At 43.6% G+C, this 16407-nt stretch overlaps 1 protein-coding gene across 3 annotated transcripts in view; it reads left to right on the plus strand.

The window, feature by feature from the left end:
• Window positions 1–16407, plus strand: part of NFX1 (nuclear transcription factor, X-box binding 1) — a 188244-nt gene that overhangs the window by 109422 nt on the left and 62415 nt on the right. For all 3 annotated transcript variants that reach the window (XM_045006791.1, XM_045006792.1, XR_006577166.1), the window contains exons 14-16: window positions 12962–13081; window positions 14539–14618; window positions 15080–15310. In XM_045006791.1, the coding sequence (XP_044862726.1) occupies window positions 12962–13081; window positions 14539–14618; window positions 15080–15310 (431 nt within the window). The remainder of the gene's footprint in view (window positions 1–12961; window positions 13082–14538; window positions 14619–15079; window positions 15311–16407) is intronic.

The raw sequence follows: 16407 nt of genomic DNA on the forward strand, positions 1-16407 counted from the left end.
TACTTCTGAAATCCTTTCCTTAGAGACTGGGGACTGGTTCGCTGCTCTTGACATAGGGGAGGGATAGCTCAGTGGTTTGAGCATTGGCCTGCTAAACCCAGGGTTGTGAGTTCAATCCTTGAGGGGGCCATTTAGGGATCCAGGGCAAATATCTGTCTAGGGATTGGTCCTGCTTTGAGCAGGGGGTTGGACTAGATGACCTTCTGAGGTTCCTTCCAACCCTGATATTCTATGATCTCTTGACTTAAGGTACGCTTACTTTCATGGGGCAATTCATCACAGCAAAGAAATTTCCTCAGAATCATGGTTAATGAATCCTACCATCAGCTCACAGTTCTCCCATTTATCCTTGCTCAAGTAAGGAATCCATGTGTTGTCTTACTTGGATGACTAGCTATTGAGAGGCCAATACAGGTCCCAGGTACTCTCCAGCAAGGCCCCTATCCAGTCAGTCTTCCACACACTAGGACTCTTAATTAGCACAGAAAAATCTATCCTGACTCTACTCTCAACAAGAATTCATTGGGACAGTCCTGGACACCGCACTGGCCAGTGCATTCCTGCCACAAAAGAGGTCTAAGTGTGACAGTGGGGATTTTTCCTTGTTATGTTGTATGTGAGCCTTACTCTTTTGCATCAATGCTGTGTGTTCCTCAGTTTTCCTGTGTATTGCACCAATGTTTAGGTGGTGGGAATAAGGGTGTGTGACTTTTGCGGGGGCTGCTCCAGCTGCCTGCACAGATGCTTTGGCCACCCCTTTGTAACCTGAGACCCAGGACGGGGATGCAACCAGGTGAGTCTTGGTCCGGGAAGCGAGACAAAGGCTGGAGGAGGAGCAATGGGCAGGGTAGGAGCCAGGCAACTGGAAGGGAGTCAGTCTTGCTGGCTTGGGTGCAGGGAGAGGACTGGAGCCCTGGCTCTGGGCTCCCTCCCCCCAAATATGGACTTGGTTGAAAGTCACTGATTTCTGTGCCAACAAGTTTTGTTCTACGCTGTGTTCCTGTCAACTAATAAACCTTCTGTTTTACTGGATTGGCTGAGAGTCATGTCTGACTCTGGAGTTGGAGTGCAGGGCCACTTGGCTTCCCCAGGAGCTCCGCCCAGGTGGACTTGCTGCGGGAAGCGCACCGTGTGGAAGGGGATACTGAATGCTCCAATGTCAGACCCAGGAAGATCTAAGCTGTGTAAGCTTCTTGCCCTGGAGACAGTAAGCTCAGAGAGAGGAGGCATGCTCCCCCAGAGTTCTGACTGGCTTTGTATGGAGTAGTTCCAGAGCATCACCCCGGTGACTCCGTGACACCAAGCAATACAGCCAGGGCCAGCTCTAGTTTTTTTGCTGCCCCAAGCAAAAAAAAAAAAAAAAAAAAGAAAAAAATGGCCAGAATGCCACCCCCGGAATTGTGCTGCCCCAAGCATGTGCTTGCTTTGCTGGTGCCTAGAGCCGGTCCTGAATGCAGCTCATTGTACTAAGTCTAAATTGCTCATCCTCTCACTACAGTTCGAAAGTGCTCAAACTTCTAGGGCTCATAGTTCGGCACGCAGGACTGCACTTGAGGAAATTACGGGGTTGGCTCACCTCAGTATACTCTCCAGCCCACCATCATATGGATAGGGTAGTTGAGATACCTGCTTGAATCTTGTCCTCCATGGACTGATCGATAGACCCATCAAATGCACAAGAGTTCCCTTTGCTCCTCCTCAGCAGACACTCATTGGCTCTAGGTTGGGGATCTCACTTAGGTCCCTGTCTAACTCTGGAGCTTTTGTCTTCCTAAGTCTCCATATAAATATCAGAGAATTCAGGGCCAGTTTTTTGGCTTGCATGGCATTCTTCCCACATATCACAGGGCAGAGCTTTAATACCTACTGACAACACAGCAACCATGTTTCATGTAAATGGATGAGGATCCTGGTCAATGATGCCAAGAGGCAGTCTTGCTTTGGAACTTTTGCATCAGCCTCAAAGTGGCTTATCATCCAGGGATTCAAAACACTCTGACAGACCATGCAAGCAGATTGTTTGCAGCCCACTGCAAATGGTCCCTTCATCCAGATGTGTCCAAGGCCATTTTCCAATAGTGGGGTACTCCCCTAGTGGACCTGTTTGCAACAAATTAAAACAAAAAATATCTTGTTTGGTTCCTGGGTGGGATAATTTCCTCCTAAACTGGTCCAAAGCCCTGCTGTATCCCTCCCCTACAGTTCAGCTACAAGGTCATGTCCAAGGTCAAGCAAGATTGTACTCACATCATACCAACAGCCCCAGTGTAGCCTTGCCAATATTGGTTTTCATCTCTACCAGCCCAATTGGTCAGACCCCCCTCTGTCACTCCTGAGGGATGCATACGTCATCTCCCAGGACAACGGCTGCCTCCTCAGTCCCAATCTATAGGCCTGTTAACGTGGATGCTTCATGCCTGACTTCCTCTGAATGGTGTTGCTCTAAAAGAGTAGAAGAAATTCTCCTGAATGCTAGGAAGCCTTCAATCAGGTCTAGTTACCTTGCAAAATGGAAGAAATTGTCCATTTGGTCTATGCAAAGAGGTGTCCACCCAGCCCAAGCTTCAATTCCACATATCCTGGAGTATGTTCTGTTCCTGAAGCAACAAGGGCTTGCCTTTAATTCCATCAGAGTCTACCTGGTGACTATCTCAGCTTTCCACCTTCAACCCTTTTCTCTTCAAACCCTATGTCTGTTAAATTTGTAAAGGGGTTGGATGAACTATACCTGCAGGCCCATAGCCCAATTCTGCAGTTTAGTTCTGACAAAGTTTGATGGCTCCCCCCTTTGAGCCACTAGCAACTTGCTCCCTGTTGCACCTATCTGTGAAAGTGGCTTTCTTGGTCATGATTACCTTGGCTAGGAGAGTAGGAGAGCTGTGTTGCCTGGTGTCAGAACTTCACTACACAGTATTCTTCAAAGATAAGGTTTTCCTTCGACCTTATCCAAAGTTCCTGACTAAAGTGGTTTCAAGAAATTTACTTACTACCCTTCTTTCCAAAGCCTCATTCAAGTAGGTGGGAAGAGAAACTCCATTCGCTAGATGTTAGAAGTATTAGTCGGATCCAGGCTTTTTATCTGGATAGGACTAGCCCATTCAGATCATCCTCACAGCTATTTGTAATAATTTCAGAAAGAGTAATGGGCCACCCAGTGTCCACCCAGATAATCTCCTCCAGGATTTCTGGCTGTATATGTCTGTGCTACGATTCTGTGGATACAGAACCTCTATCTAAAGTGGTGACTCGCTCAACTAGATCAGAGGCAGCTTCCACGGCCTTTCTTGCTCAGGCGCCCATCCTGGACATTTGCAAGGTGGCATCCTGGTCTTCAGTCCACACATTTACCTCCTGCTATGCCGTCACTCATTATTCTAGAGATAATGCCAGATTTGAATGCCTGGTCCTGCAATCCCTGTTCAAATAGACTCTGAACCCGTCTCCAGCTTGAACTGCTTGAGAGTCCCCCACAGTGGAATGGACATGTTGCAATCACTCAAAGAAAAAAATGGTTACCTACGTTTCCGTAACTGTTGTTGTTCAAGATGTGTTGCATATGTCCATTCCACAACCCACCATCCTTAAGGACATAAGAAAGGCCAAATTCCCGGATCTGTGGTCCATCTAGCTCAGTATTCTCTCTTCCAACAGTGGCCAATGCCAGATGCTTCAGAGGGAATGAACAGAACAGGGCAATTATCAAGTGATCCATCCCTGTCATCCATTCACAGCATCTGGTAGTTAGAGGTTTAGGGACACCCAAAGCAATGAGTTGCATCACTGACCATCTTGGCTAATAGCCATTGATGGACTTTTCCTCCATGAACTTATCTAATTATTTTTTGAAGCCAGTTCTAGCTTTGACCTTAACATCCCCTGGCAATGAGTTACAAAGGTTGACTGTGCATTGTGTGAAGAAGTACTTCCTTTTGTTTGTTTTAAACCTGCCACATATTAATTTCATTAGATGACCCCTGGTTCTTGTATTCTGTGAAGGAGTAAATAACATTCCCTTATTCACTTTCCCCATACCGTTCATGATTTTATAGACCTCTATCATATCTCTCCTTAGTTGCCTTTTTTCCAAGATGAAAAATTCCTGTCTTTATAATCTCTCCTCATATGAAATCTGTTCCATACCCCCACTTGTTTTTGTTGCCCTTCTCTGTACTTTTTCCATTTCTAATGTATCTTTTTTGAGATGGAGCGACCAGAACTGCATGCAGTATTCAAGGTATAATCATACCATGGATTTCTATAGTGGCATTATGATATTTACTGTCTTATTACCTATCCCTTTCCTAATGGTTCCTAACATTGTTAGCTTTTTTGGCTGCCATTGCACATTGAGCAGATGATTTCAGAGAACTATCCATAATGACTCCAAGACCTCTTTCTTGAGTGGTAACAGCTAATTTAGAACCCGTCATTTTGTGTGTATAATTGGGATTATGTTTTCCAATGTGCATTACTTTGCATTTATCAACATTGAATTTCATCTGCCGTTTTGTTGCCCAGTCACCCAGTTTTATGAGACCCCTTTTTTAACTCTTTGCAGTCTGCTTTGGACTTAACTATCTTGAGTAGTCTTGTGTCATCTGCAAACTTTGCACCTCACTGTTTACCCCTTTTTCCAGAACATGTGAATATGTAGAATAGCACTGGTCCCAGTACAGATCCCTGAGATACCCTGTTATTTACCTCTCTCCATTGTGAAACGACCATTTATTCCTACCCTTTGTTTCCTGTCATAGGTTCAATTATATGTACATAATTAAACACCTGTAATGCTTTCCCTGTTAACTTAGAGAGCAGGACAGCTATTCTCTGGCCATGGGGCGGCTCTAGGAATTTGGCCGCCCGAAGCACGGCAGCATGCCGCAGGGGGTGCGCTGCCGGTCGCCGGTCCCGCGGCTCCGGGAGACCTCTTGCAGACGTGCCTGCGGAGGGTGCGCTGGTCCTGCGGCTCCGGTGGAGCATCCGCAGGCAGGTCCACCCGAGCCGCGGGACCAGCGAACCCTCCGCAGTCATGCCTGCGGGAGGTCCACCGGAGCCGCAGGACCAGCGAACCCTCCGCAGTCATGCCTGCAGGAGGTCCACTGGTCCCGCGGCTCCAGTGGACCTCCCACAGGCATGACTGCGGAAGGTCCGCCGGAGCCGCCTGCCGCCCTCCTGGCAAAATGCTGCCCCAAGCGCGCGCTTGGCGCGCTGGGATCTGGAGCCGGCCCTGCTCTGGCCCTCAATGATGTTCTGTAGCCTAATGATCCTTTCAAAGATGGTCAAATATTCCTCAGTGCAAACAGTTTCCTTGTAACTAGGGCAGAATTTGTCCCAGTCATTTGATCCTTGGAGAGGAGTGCTTGCTGCCTCAGAGTTTTGTATCCATGCCTCCAGCATCCCATGTTCATGATTTCACTTCCACTCCTCTAGTTCTGTGGCTCACTAATGTGCAGCTATTTCTGCTGCCTGTTTCTGCTTCTCAGCTTCCAGGGCTCTTTGGTGTGCTGCTTTCTCTGACTTCCACTTTTGCTTTTCTGCCTCCAGGGTTCTCTGGTGAGCTTCCTCTTCTGCTGGCTATTTCTCTTTGGATGCGTTCCTTTGCCACCTCTAACCTAGCCAACTGTAATTTCATGGCTGTTTCACTGAGGGCTGCCTTAAGCTGATTTTCTAAGCCTTTGCACTCAGGCCGTTTTATTAGATCAGTCTGATCTTTTAACCATTTATCTGTTGGCTCATTTTATACTTTGTTTAGTTCTCTTTCCTTTACCTGAAATAAAAAAAAATGGAAAATAACAAACTTCAAACTTTTATTTGTTCCCCAACCATCTCGTTTGTGAATCTCTTAGAATCTAATTTACAAGTGCTTGGGGCCTGATACTTAGCTAACCAGTAAACTGTGTGTAAATCCTGGCAACTACATCATTATGAAGGTTATTAGGGTACCCAGGACCATAAGTCACCTTGTTAATCCCCTCTTTCCAGCATGCTTATCTGGATGCTACCTCTCTGATATCACCAGCTTGTTAGCAACCCAAACTCTCTTCTCTGAGCAATGTTAGCCCTTACTTTGCTTTGCAGGTTAACAATAGATGCACTCCAGTCACCCCTTATCCACTGAACATTCCCAGAAATACCAGGTCTGCCGTCTCTAAGGGATCAGTATACATAGCTGCTTGCATAATTCATGCAAGCATGGGGACATCCTCAGCCCACCTTCAGTCCCTCTTACTGGCCCTAGTGCAGCCCATGGGACCCATAAGCATGATTCCACAGATCAGAGAAATCTAACAGGGAGTCACTCTCCTACCACAAGAGAGTAATTAGAACTTTGACTTGATCCCCATGAGCTGGATCCACTAGTTCTACCAGTACTGGCAAGGTTATCCTCCTCTTCTCCCGATGAGGCAGTCATCCCAGCTTCACCATTCCCTCCAGGTTACAATAAGCAATTTTGAGAGCTGCTTCATAGGGTGGCAGAGGAGCTCCAGATGTTCCTGGAGAAGGACACACAACTCAAGCTCCTGGACATCCTGCGTCACACAGGGTCCAGCCAAATAGTACTGGTGAGTGAAGCCAGATATGTCCAGCATATATTTGCAATGTGCACCTCTACCCCCAAGAGGGCTAGGAAGCACTACTTTGTCCCAGCTAAGGGAGCAGAGATTCCATTTGCCCACCTTGCACCAAACTCCCTACTTGTTCAGATTGTCACAGAAAGATCTAGACACCCACTCTGAAATTAGGAGGCCAAGTGACTGGACCTGCTGAGAAGGAAGGTTTTTACATAATCTAGTTCAATATTCTGAATTGGAGGCTATCTGGTGCTGTTGGCCAAGTATGATTTTCTGAATTATTGAAAGTTCTTGGATTTTAAGGACAAATTTCCCCAGCAAGACATGGCTCAATTTCAGGTCCTTATTGATGAAGGCAAGTTGGTGCCCAGAACTGCATTTGCGGAGAAACTATATCACAATGAAGCACTTGCCCTTCAAGACCAACCTTTTCAACAAAAAGACTGAGGAGTCTTTGCACTCACTATAGGACTTCAGGGCAACCCTTCATTTTCTGGGTATATATACGCCTGCCCTAAAGATCCACAAACATCCTGGCAAAACAAGAGCTGTGCCTCAACCATTTTGCCATCAGTGATTCTGTGAACCTCTTTGTGAAAGGCAGAGTGTGCAAAATTCTCGATACCTACATCCTACACATCCTTCACATCAATCCAACCTTATTCCCCAGAAATAAGATACTGTTGATACCATCTCCACTCAATCCTCACATATGCTTGGGTGGCTTGTTTTCCACAACTGGAGTGCAATAACAATGGACAAGCTTGGTGCTGAATATCATACATTCCGGCTACACCAATAAGTTTTTTTCTTCCTGCCCCCTCCAAAACTCCCTTCCCATCCTTCTTTGAGACCATTCTCATGAGGAGATCCTTTGCCCAGAAGTAGAATCCCTCCTTAGAAATATTTCCTAGTTCCCAAAGAGAAGGGAGGGTGGAGACTCATTCTTCCTCTGCACCAACTCAGGGTCTCTTTTTTTATTTGCAAACTAAAATTCCATATGGTTACACTGGCATCCCTCAAAAGGAGCACAGTTTTCAATATGAAAGATGCATAATTTCATGCGAACATTGACCCCTTCCACACAAGATTTCTGTCAGGTTTATGGTGGATCCTGACCAGTACCAATACAGGGTGAGCCCATTTGGCCTAGCAACCACACCCAGCATCTTCATCAAAGTGTTTCTAGTAGTAGCAGCATAGTTCAGATGCAGCAGCTTCACCATTTTCCTATATTTAGACTATTTGCATCTTATTGAAAGGACACATGAGAGAGCCCTCACATCAACATCATCTCTGCTTCACCTTCTCTCATCCCTAGGAATCTGTGTGAACATGGAAAATCTACCCTGATTCCAACTAAGACCTCAGAATTTATAGGAGCAATCTTCGACTCAGTCAGGGTGAGAGTTTATCTCCCGATGGATAGATTTCACACCATGAGTAACGTGATAGACCAGGTAATGTGCACCTCTTGAACATAATTTCAGACTTTCCTTTCTCTCCCAGGATGCATCATGGACTTATGTCACACTGTTTACCAGACTCCACTTCCATTTCCTGCACACTTAGTTCCAAACAGTATATAAACCAATCAGTCATAGCATGAACACCATAGTGAAACTTTCTACCAGGGTGAGGACCTCACTAACTTGGTGGAAAAATCCTGAACAAGTGTGTGTATGTATTCCTTTCCTAGCCCCACACCTGACAAGATGATCATTACAGATGCCTCCATGATAGGCTGGGGAGCTCACGTGTAGTGAGATGGTGCAGGGACTTGGATGCCTCGAGAGCCCAGAATGCACATCAGTCTTGTGGACTTCTGGGCAGTCCAGGAAGTTTTTGAAGCCTTTCTACCATTCATCCAGTTTCACCAGGTACTCATAATGTTGAACAGCATAACTGTATTCTACATAAACAGGGGTGAGTGAGATCCATCCCCCTGTGTGTAGAAGCTGTTACCTTATGGAACTGGTAGATCAAAAATCATATTACCCTATTGGCAGTGTACTCTCCAGAAATGCAGAATTAATTGGCAGACAGCCTTAGTCAGTAGTGAATAGCATTTTCTCTCAGTGGGGAACCCCCATTTGGGGCAGGCGAACAGGAAATGCAACATGTACTTCTCCAGGGGAGCTCAAGAAATGCACTCCAGAAGCAATATTCTCCTTCTGACCTGGTCAGATTACTTGAGCTATGCCTACCCCTCCCATCATGATACCACCTCAAGTTCTATAGAAGATTTATCAAGACAAAGCATAAGTCATCACTCCCAAACAGCCCAGACTGTTCTGGTTTCTAAGCCTCCTACAGATGTCATCCCATCCAACAATCAGCATGCAATCCTTTCCAAATCTTCTGACTCAGGAGAATGATAGGGTCTACCATCCCAACCCCAAAGCACTTCATCTCATGGCTTAGCATTTGGATGGCTGTCAAGCCTAGAAAGTACCTGCTGTGAAACCATGCATCCATTCTTAATAATAGCAGAAAGGACTCCACCAGAAAATGCTACCTAGCTAAGTGGAAACATTTCTCTATCTGGGCCCAGCAAAAGCATATATCTTCAGAGACAGCAAATAGTCTCGCTGTTTTAGACTTACTGTGAAGGCATCAGTTCTTTCCCTTAATTCACTGCAAATTTCCCTTAATTCACTGGCAATCAGCATGTGTCATCTGTCATCAGAAAGTCACTTGATCTTTACCCAGCCAGTAACCAAATTCTTGAAAGGCCCGATGAGAACCTTTCCACCAGTAAACAAACAAAACCTTCAGTGTGACCTTAACTTAGTACTTTTGGCACTCAGTAAGTCACCCTTTGAACAACTAGCTATGTGTTCCATGTTTTAGCTCTTGATGAAGGTAGCATTCCTCATTGCTATCACCTTGGCCAGAAGGGTAAGTGAACTCATGGCACTGACAACTGATCCTCCGTATGTAATGTTTCATAAGGACAAAGTTTTGCTATGACCTACACTCAAAATTCACTTTTGGAATTTCACCTAAATTGGCTAGTTCACCTACCTGTGTGTTTTGGGGGGTAGGGGAGTGGTTTGTTTTCCTGACAAGGAGAGGATTCTTCATTTCCTTGATGTGCGATTTTTACCTGCTGAAAACAAAACCAAACAGAAAGCCTCCTAGGGTATGTCTATGCTGCAATTAAACACTTGTGGTTGGCCATTGTCAACTGACTCAGCTATAGTGTTATTTAATTTGTGGTGTAGATGTTTGGGCTTGGGCTGGAGCCCTGGCTCTGGGACCCTGTGAAGCGGGTGAGTTCCAGGGCTCAAGCTCGAGCCCAAACATCTACACTGCAATTAGACAGTCCCATAGCCTGAGCCTAGTGAGCCCAAGTGAGTTGACGGGGCCAGCTGTCGGTGTTTAATTGCAATGTAGACCTACTCCTAGACTGTTGGTTGCCATAGTGGAACGAGTTCAAGGACAAGCTGCATCCTCCCAGAGAATCTCTAAGTGGGTCTCTGACTGTATCGTACTCTATAGTTGACACAACTCTCTCCACCATATGGGCTCACTCTACAAGGGTGCATAAGGGGCATCAGTGGCATCACTTCAGGAGGTATCCCTGCTTGATATTTGCAGTGCAGTTACATGGAGTTCCATCTACACATTCATGGGACATTATGCCTTGGTCCAATACTGCTCCGCTGACCCATGCTTTGTGGCAGTGGTTCTACATACATCCTTGTACCCTCCTCCTCTCTAGGTACTATTTTATCAGTCACTTACAGTAGAATATGCACTCGAAGAAGAAAGGGAAGTAACTCGAGTTATTCAAGGTATGTGGTCCCTATCTGTATTCCACTATCCACTCTCCTTCTCTGCTTCAGATCATGACTGGCTTTGCCATAGACAATGGAATGGAAGAGCCAGTTGGTTTGCCCTGCCTCATTCTTTATGCCCTCAGTACTGAGCACAAGGATAGCACTGGCTTGGGCATGGACCAACAGAGACTGCTTGCAAGAACTCTCTGGTCTCAGGCACACGGAGCACATGTATACCTACAGTGGAATACAGATAGGGACCGTGCATCTCAAAGAACTCCAGTTATAAAGGTCCCTTTGTGCATTTCTCTGGATTCCCCTCAGTCTCTCTCCTGCATCCCCTTCATTCCCTTCTGGTCACAGCCACAATCTGTATATTGAATGTACTTGATGATCTTGCATCAACCAGAATTGTAGTCTTGTTTAAGATCTTGTCAGAGTAATTTGATATCAGTTTTCTAAGCAAGGGGAAAAGCAGCACGAGACTTTCTACAGAGTCAGAAGCAGGAGAGAATGTCTCTTAGCTTCTGTCTGTATAGAATCTCCCTTGCTTCTTTCTTTGCTTGACATCTTGCTGATGGTGTGGTTGATGTGGTTAGGCCCTATGATGGTGTCCTTTGAATAGATATGCGGACAGAGTTATTGCAGGGGTTTGTTTCAGGGTTTGGTTCCTGGGTTAGTATTTTTTCTTGTGTGGTGTGTAGTTGCTGGTGAGTATTTGCTTCTGGTTGGTGGGTTGTCTTTAAGCGGAGACTGGTGTATCTCCCAAGGTCTGAGAGAGTGAGGGATCTTCCTTCAGGATAGGTTGTAGATCCTTGGTGATGCGCTGGAGAGGTTTTAGTTGAGGGTTGTAGGTGATGGCTAGTGGCATTCTGTTACTTTCTTTGTTGAGCCTGTCTTGTAGTAGGTGACTTCTACTTCTTCAACTCTTTCAGCATATCTATTCAAGGGACACCATCATAGGACCTAACCCCATCAGCCACACCATCAGGGGCTCATTTACCTGCACATCTACCAATGTGATATATGCCATCATGTGCCAGCATGCCATGTACATTGGCCACCCGGATAGTCTCTACACGAAAGAATAAATGGACACAAATCTGACATCAGGAATTATAACATTCAAAAACCAGTAGGAGAGCACTTCAGTCTCCCAGGTCATTCAATAACAGATGTAAAAGTGGCAATTCTTCAACCAAAAAACTTCAAAAACAGACTCCAATGTGAAACTGAAGAACTGGAATTAATTTGGAAACTAGACACCATCAAATTAGGCCTGAATAAACAGTGATTTGGAGCAATCAGATTTTTTAATTGCTCCGCTCCAGCTCCGGGTAAAAACCTACTGCTCCACGCTCCAGCTCCGGGCTCCGCTACAAAGCCCTGTGAATAAAGACTGGGAGTGGATGGGTCATTACAAAACCTAATTTCCCCCTACTGTTGTTCACATCTTCTTGTCAACTGTTTGAAATGGGCCACTCTCATTACCACTATAACAGTGATTTTTTTCCTCCCGTGGTATTCTACTGTTAATTGAATTGTCTCATTAGACTGACCCCACACTTGGTAAGGCAACTCTCATAGTACAGCGGGTTATTAGCTACACACCAAGATGACAAATATTTTTCTGTAATGCAGCCATCAACTTGAACTTTATGCACAGAGAGCCTCTTCTGTCGACAGGCAGGAAACATAATGTGGCCTGTAAGGGCTGTGTCATAATAACTGTTCCATCATTGGTCAGTATTGTTGCTTATGTAGAACTGTACTTGGAGAAAAAACTCTTACACTCACTCAGACTCCCATTAGCATGTGTTGTTTCCTCACTCAGGAGTTGGTTTTGCAACTAGTTTGACTTGCTACACTAGGTATATAGTGTGGCTCCTTGTTAACAGGGAAGGATTAACAGCTCAGACTTCAATAACCTAGCCTGAACAAAAGGCCCAGATCCCCAGTCACATGGCACTGAGAGAGACAAACATATCAAACATGCAACTCACTAAGTCAAATCAAATTGGAGGTTCTGCAGCTGCTACTTAAACTCCCCTTAGCCTCTCCTGTTTGCCTTAGGTCTTAACATGAGTACAGTACTTAAAGTTCCGCTAATTTAAAAGACCTGCCATTTTAAAAATCTTTAACTTTAGTAGCTGCTGTATAACATGCTCTTTAGTTACTGTTGGATTAAAAAGGATTTCATCATTATATAATATAAATACATTATCCAGTTTGACTCCAAATACAGAACAGAAATATTTATTGAACACGTTTGTATTGTGTACCTCCTTATTCAGTTTTATCTTCATCTAGTAATGGATCTATATTCTTGCTGAAATGTGTTTTGTTCCTGATTTTTTTTTTGAAAACCTTTCTTACTGATTTTAATCATATTGGCCATACATACCTTTAACTTCTAATATCAATTGCCTATATTTTTAACTGATTTGTATTAATTACTGTTTTTCTCTTTTTTTTCCCATTTGTTAAATAATTTCTTATTTTTTTTATTGCTCTTTTAACTTTCTTAAGCTGGATTTTTTTTTAACCAAGGTAATATTTTTTCAACTCTATTTATTAGTTGTTTGGTTTGTTTTGCTTTGTCAGGTTTTGATGAACTAACTTGTTACTGTGGTGAGTCGGTAATTTATCCTCCTGTTCCTTGTGGTACTCAGCCACCAGAATGTAAAAACTCATGTACCAGACCACATGAATGTGATCATCCAGGTAAGTCATAGGTTTGCCCACATAACTTTTTTAAATTGTCTAGGGTCTAAATTTTTCTGTGTTCTCAGATTTATTGTTTGCTGTTGTCAAGGTTCCTCCCCCACTCTGAACTTTAGGGTACAGATGTGGGGACCTGCATGGACACCTCTAAGCTTAATTACAAGCTTAGATCCGGTAACACTGCCACCAGCCAGAATTCTAGTGTCTGGCACACTCCCTTTCCCCCCAAAACTTTCCCCTCCCTGGATAGCCTTGAGGCTTTTCCACCAAGTCCCTGGTGACACCGATCCAACCCCTTGGATCTTAACACAAGGAGAAATTAACCATCCCCCCTCCCTTCTCCCACCAATTCCTGGTGAGTCCAGATCCAATCCCCTTGGATCTTAACACAAGGGGAAAAAAATCAATCAGGTTCTTAAAAAGAAAACTTTTAATTAAAGAAAAAGAAGGGTAAAAATCATCTCTGTAAAATCAGGATGGAAAATATTTTACAGGGTAATCAGATTCAGATAGCCCAGAGGAACCCCCCTCTAGCCTTAGGTTCAAAGTTACAGCAAACAGAGGTAAAATCCTCTCAGCAAAAAGGAACATTTACAAGTGAGAAAACAAAAATAAGACTAACACGCCTTGCCTGGCTATTACTTACAAGTTTGAAACATGAGAGACTGATTCAGAAAGATTTGGAGAGCCTGGATTGATGTCTGGTCCCTCTCAGTCCCGAGAACGAACAACCCCCAAACAAAGAGCACAAACAAAAGACTTCCCTCCACCAAGATTTGAAAGTATCTTGCCCCCTTATTGGTCCTCTGGTCAGGTGTCAGCCAGGTTTACTGAGCTTCTTAACCCTTTACAGGTAAAAGAGACATTAACCCTTAACTATCTGTTTATAACAGCTGTTCAAAAGATAAACCAGATTAGGTACATTTAAATCTTTCCTTTCCATGAATATAATGGTACTTTTTTTCCAGGAAAAATGAGGTTTCATACACCATCCAAAGTATTTTTTGAAGAATTTTTTAGCCATATCTGTAGAAAATGTTATTGATACAAAGCATAGTACAGAACAAATTGATCAAATCACTGACAAATGCTTTCTTGTGCCATGCTCTAGAACAGTAGTTTTCAACCTTTTTTCATTTGGAGACCCTTTGGAAATCTTAGATATAGTCTGCGGACCCCTTCAGGGACTGTGGACCAATGGTTGAAAACCACTGCTCTTAAAGCTAATACTCAAAATGTCTACCATTCAGCGCAGGAACTCCAAGAAGGGAGGAATGTCTATGCAGCTAACATGTCATCCTGATTTTAAAGAATTTAAACATTATAGAATACCACACAAACATAAATTCAGAAAGAATAAATTAGAATATAAAAGGCTCTGTAATATACCTAAAATGTCTGAGTGAACAAAAGTATTTAAGAATTGTTTCCTGATTTTTGTATTCCTATGCCTGCAGTGTACCATACCTGCCATAGTGAAGAGAAGTGCCCACCCTGTACATACCTCACTCAAAAATGGTGTATGGGCAAACATGAAGTAAGTGTGGCTGCTATTGAGCAAATTACAAATGACATTTTTAATTACAAATGAGCGATAGCTTTATGTGGGCTGTTCTTGCTAAACTACACGTTACTTTGTAACTTAGAGTAAGCACTTAATATTTACTTTTCTAAGACTACTCCCCAAGTAGCCACAAAATTGATACCCACAGAGACTATGCTGATAGTGTTTGTAAGTACACTGTTTCATGCAGTTTAAAATGATCAGATGCAGTTTTGCTTTCTTTAGACCACGTGTACAGACTTGATGCTGTATTTTCAAGTATGACATGACATATATACTCAGGTTTGGGCTTAAAATAGATTGCAAAGTGCTTAATGCAAAACCACAGATAATTTTCTTCTAAAAAACTATGCTATATTAAAATATAAACATGATTAAAAGTATCTTTACAATAACACATTCACTGTTAGTTATAACGTCTTTTTCCTTTTCAGCTGCGGAACAATATTCCCTGTCATCTCACTGACATCTCTTGTGGTCTTCGCTGCAATCAAATGTTAAAATGTGGAATGCACAAATGTAAAAGGATTTGTCACAAAGGGGTGTGTCTCATAGATGAAGAGTGCAAACAGCCATGTACTCATCTGAGACTATACTGTAATCATCCCTGTATGGCTCCATGCCATCCATCTTTACCCTGTCCTACAACTTCTTGCAACACAAAGGTGATGGCTCTGGAACACAGAACATAGTGTACAATTTGTCTGTCTGTGAATTAAGAGGTTTCAGTCAATGAACGATTATAAAAAAAAAATTAAAATACTGACATAGAAACTTTCAAGATAATGCATACTATCAGTATACAAGTTTTGGTATATTAATATGTCATAAAGCATTATGTATTTCATGGTTTTGTTTTTCAGAATTTCCACTAGTAGAATGGCTAGTAGTTTGAGCAAAAGTACCTGCCAGATTTCTGTCTGTTAAAATATTTGTCCCAGATCCTCAGATGTGATCCTTTCACTTTTTGCTCCTGCATAAGCTAGCTGTCTATTGCTTGTGGGGGTTTGGCATGGGTAAGGAGATGTGGCAGAGGAGAGTTGAATTTGTCCTCGATTGATGCAAAATCATAGTGAACTTAAGCTAATGACATAACATAGAGCAGCCTGCTGGGGGCAACCACATAGAATAGACTCCTAACACTAACACACACACACACACACACACACACATCTGATCTTTGCTCAGAAGCAGGGAAAATCAAAATATATATATTTCACTATAGTAGATGTGAACAAAATAACCACCCAAATCTCCCAATGAAAATGGTGGTTCTTCGAGTGCTATTCCTTATGTGTATTCCACTGTGAGTACATGTGTTTGATGAGCCTGAGATTGGAAGATCTTGCTACTAGTGTCCATGGTCCATAGCTGCACTCTTGTTCTCCTCATGCTCTGAACCTAGGTTAGAATCATAGAATATCAAGGTTGGAAGGGACCTCAGGAGGTCATCTAGTCCAACCCCCTGCTCAAAGCAGGACCAATCCCCAACTAAATCATCCCAGCCAGGGCTTTGTCAAGCCTGATCTCAAAAACCTTCTAAGGAAGGAGATTCCACCACCTCCCTAGGTAACCCATTCCAGTGCTTCACTACTCTCCTAGTGAAAAAGTTTTTCCTAATATCCAACCCAAACCTCCCCCACTGCAACTTGAGACCATTACTCCTTGTTCTGTCATCTGGTACCACTGAAAACAGTCTAGATCCATCCTCTTTGGAACCCCCTTTCAGGTAGTTGAAAGCAGCTATCAAATCCCCCATCAT

Source organism: Mauremys mutica, chromosome 2 (assembly GCF_020497125.1).
Source record: "Mauremys mutica isolate MM-2020 ecotype Southern chromosome 2, ASM2049712v1, whole genome shotgun sequence".
NCBI classification, from domain to species: domain Eukaryota; kingdom Metazoa; phylum Chordata; order Testudines; family Geoemydidae; genus Mauremys; species Mauremys mutica.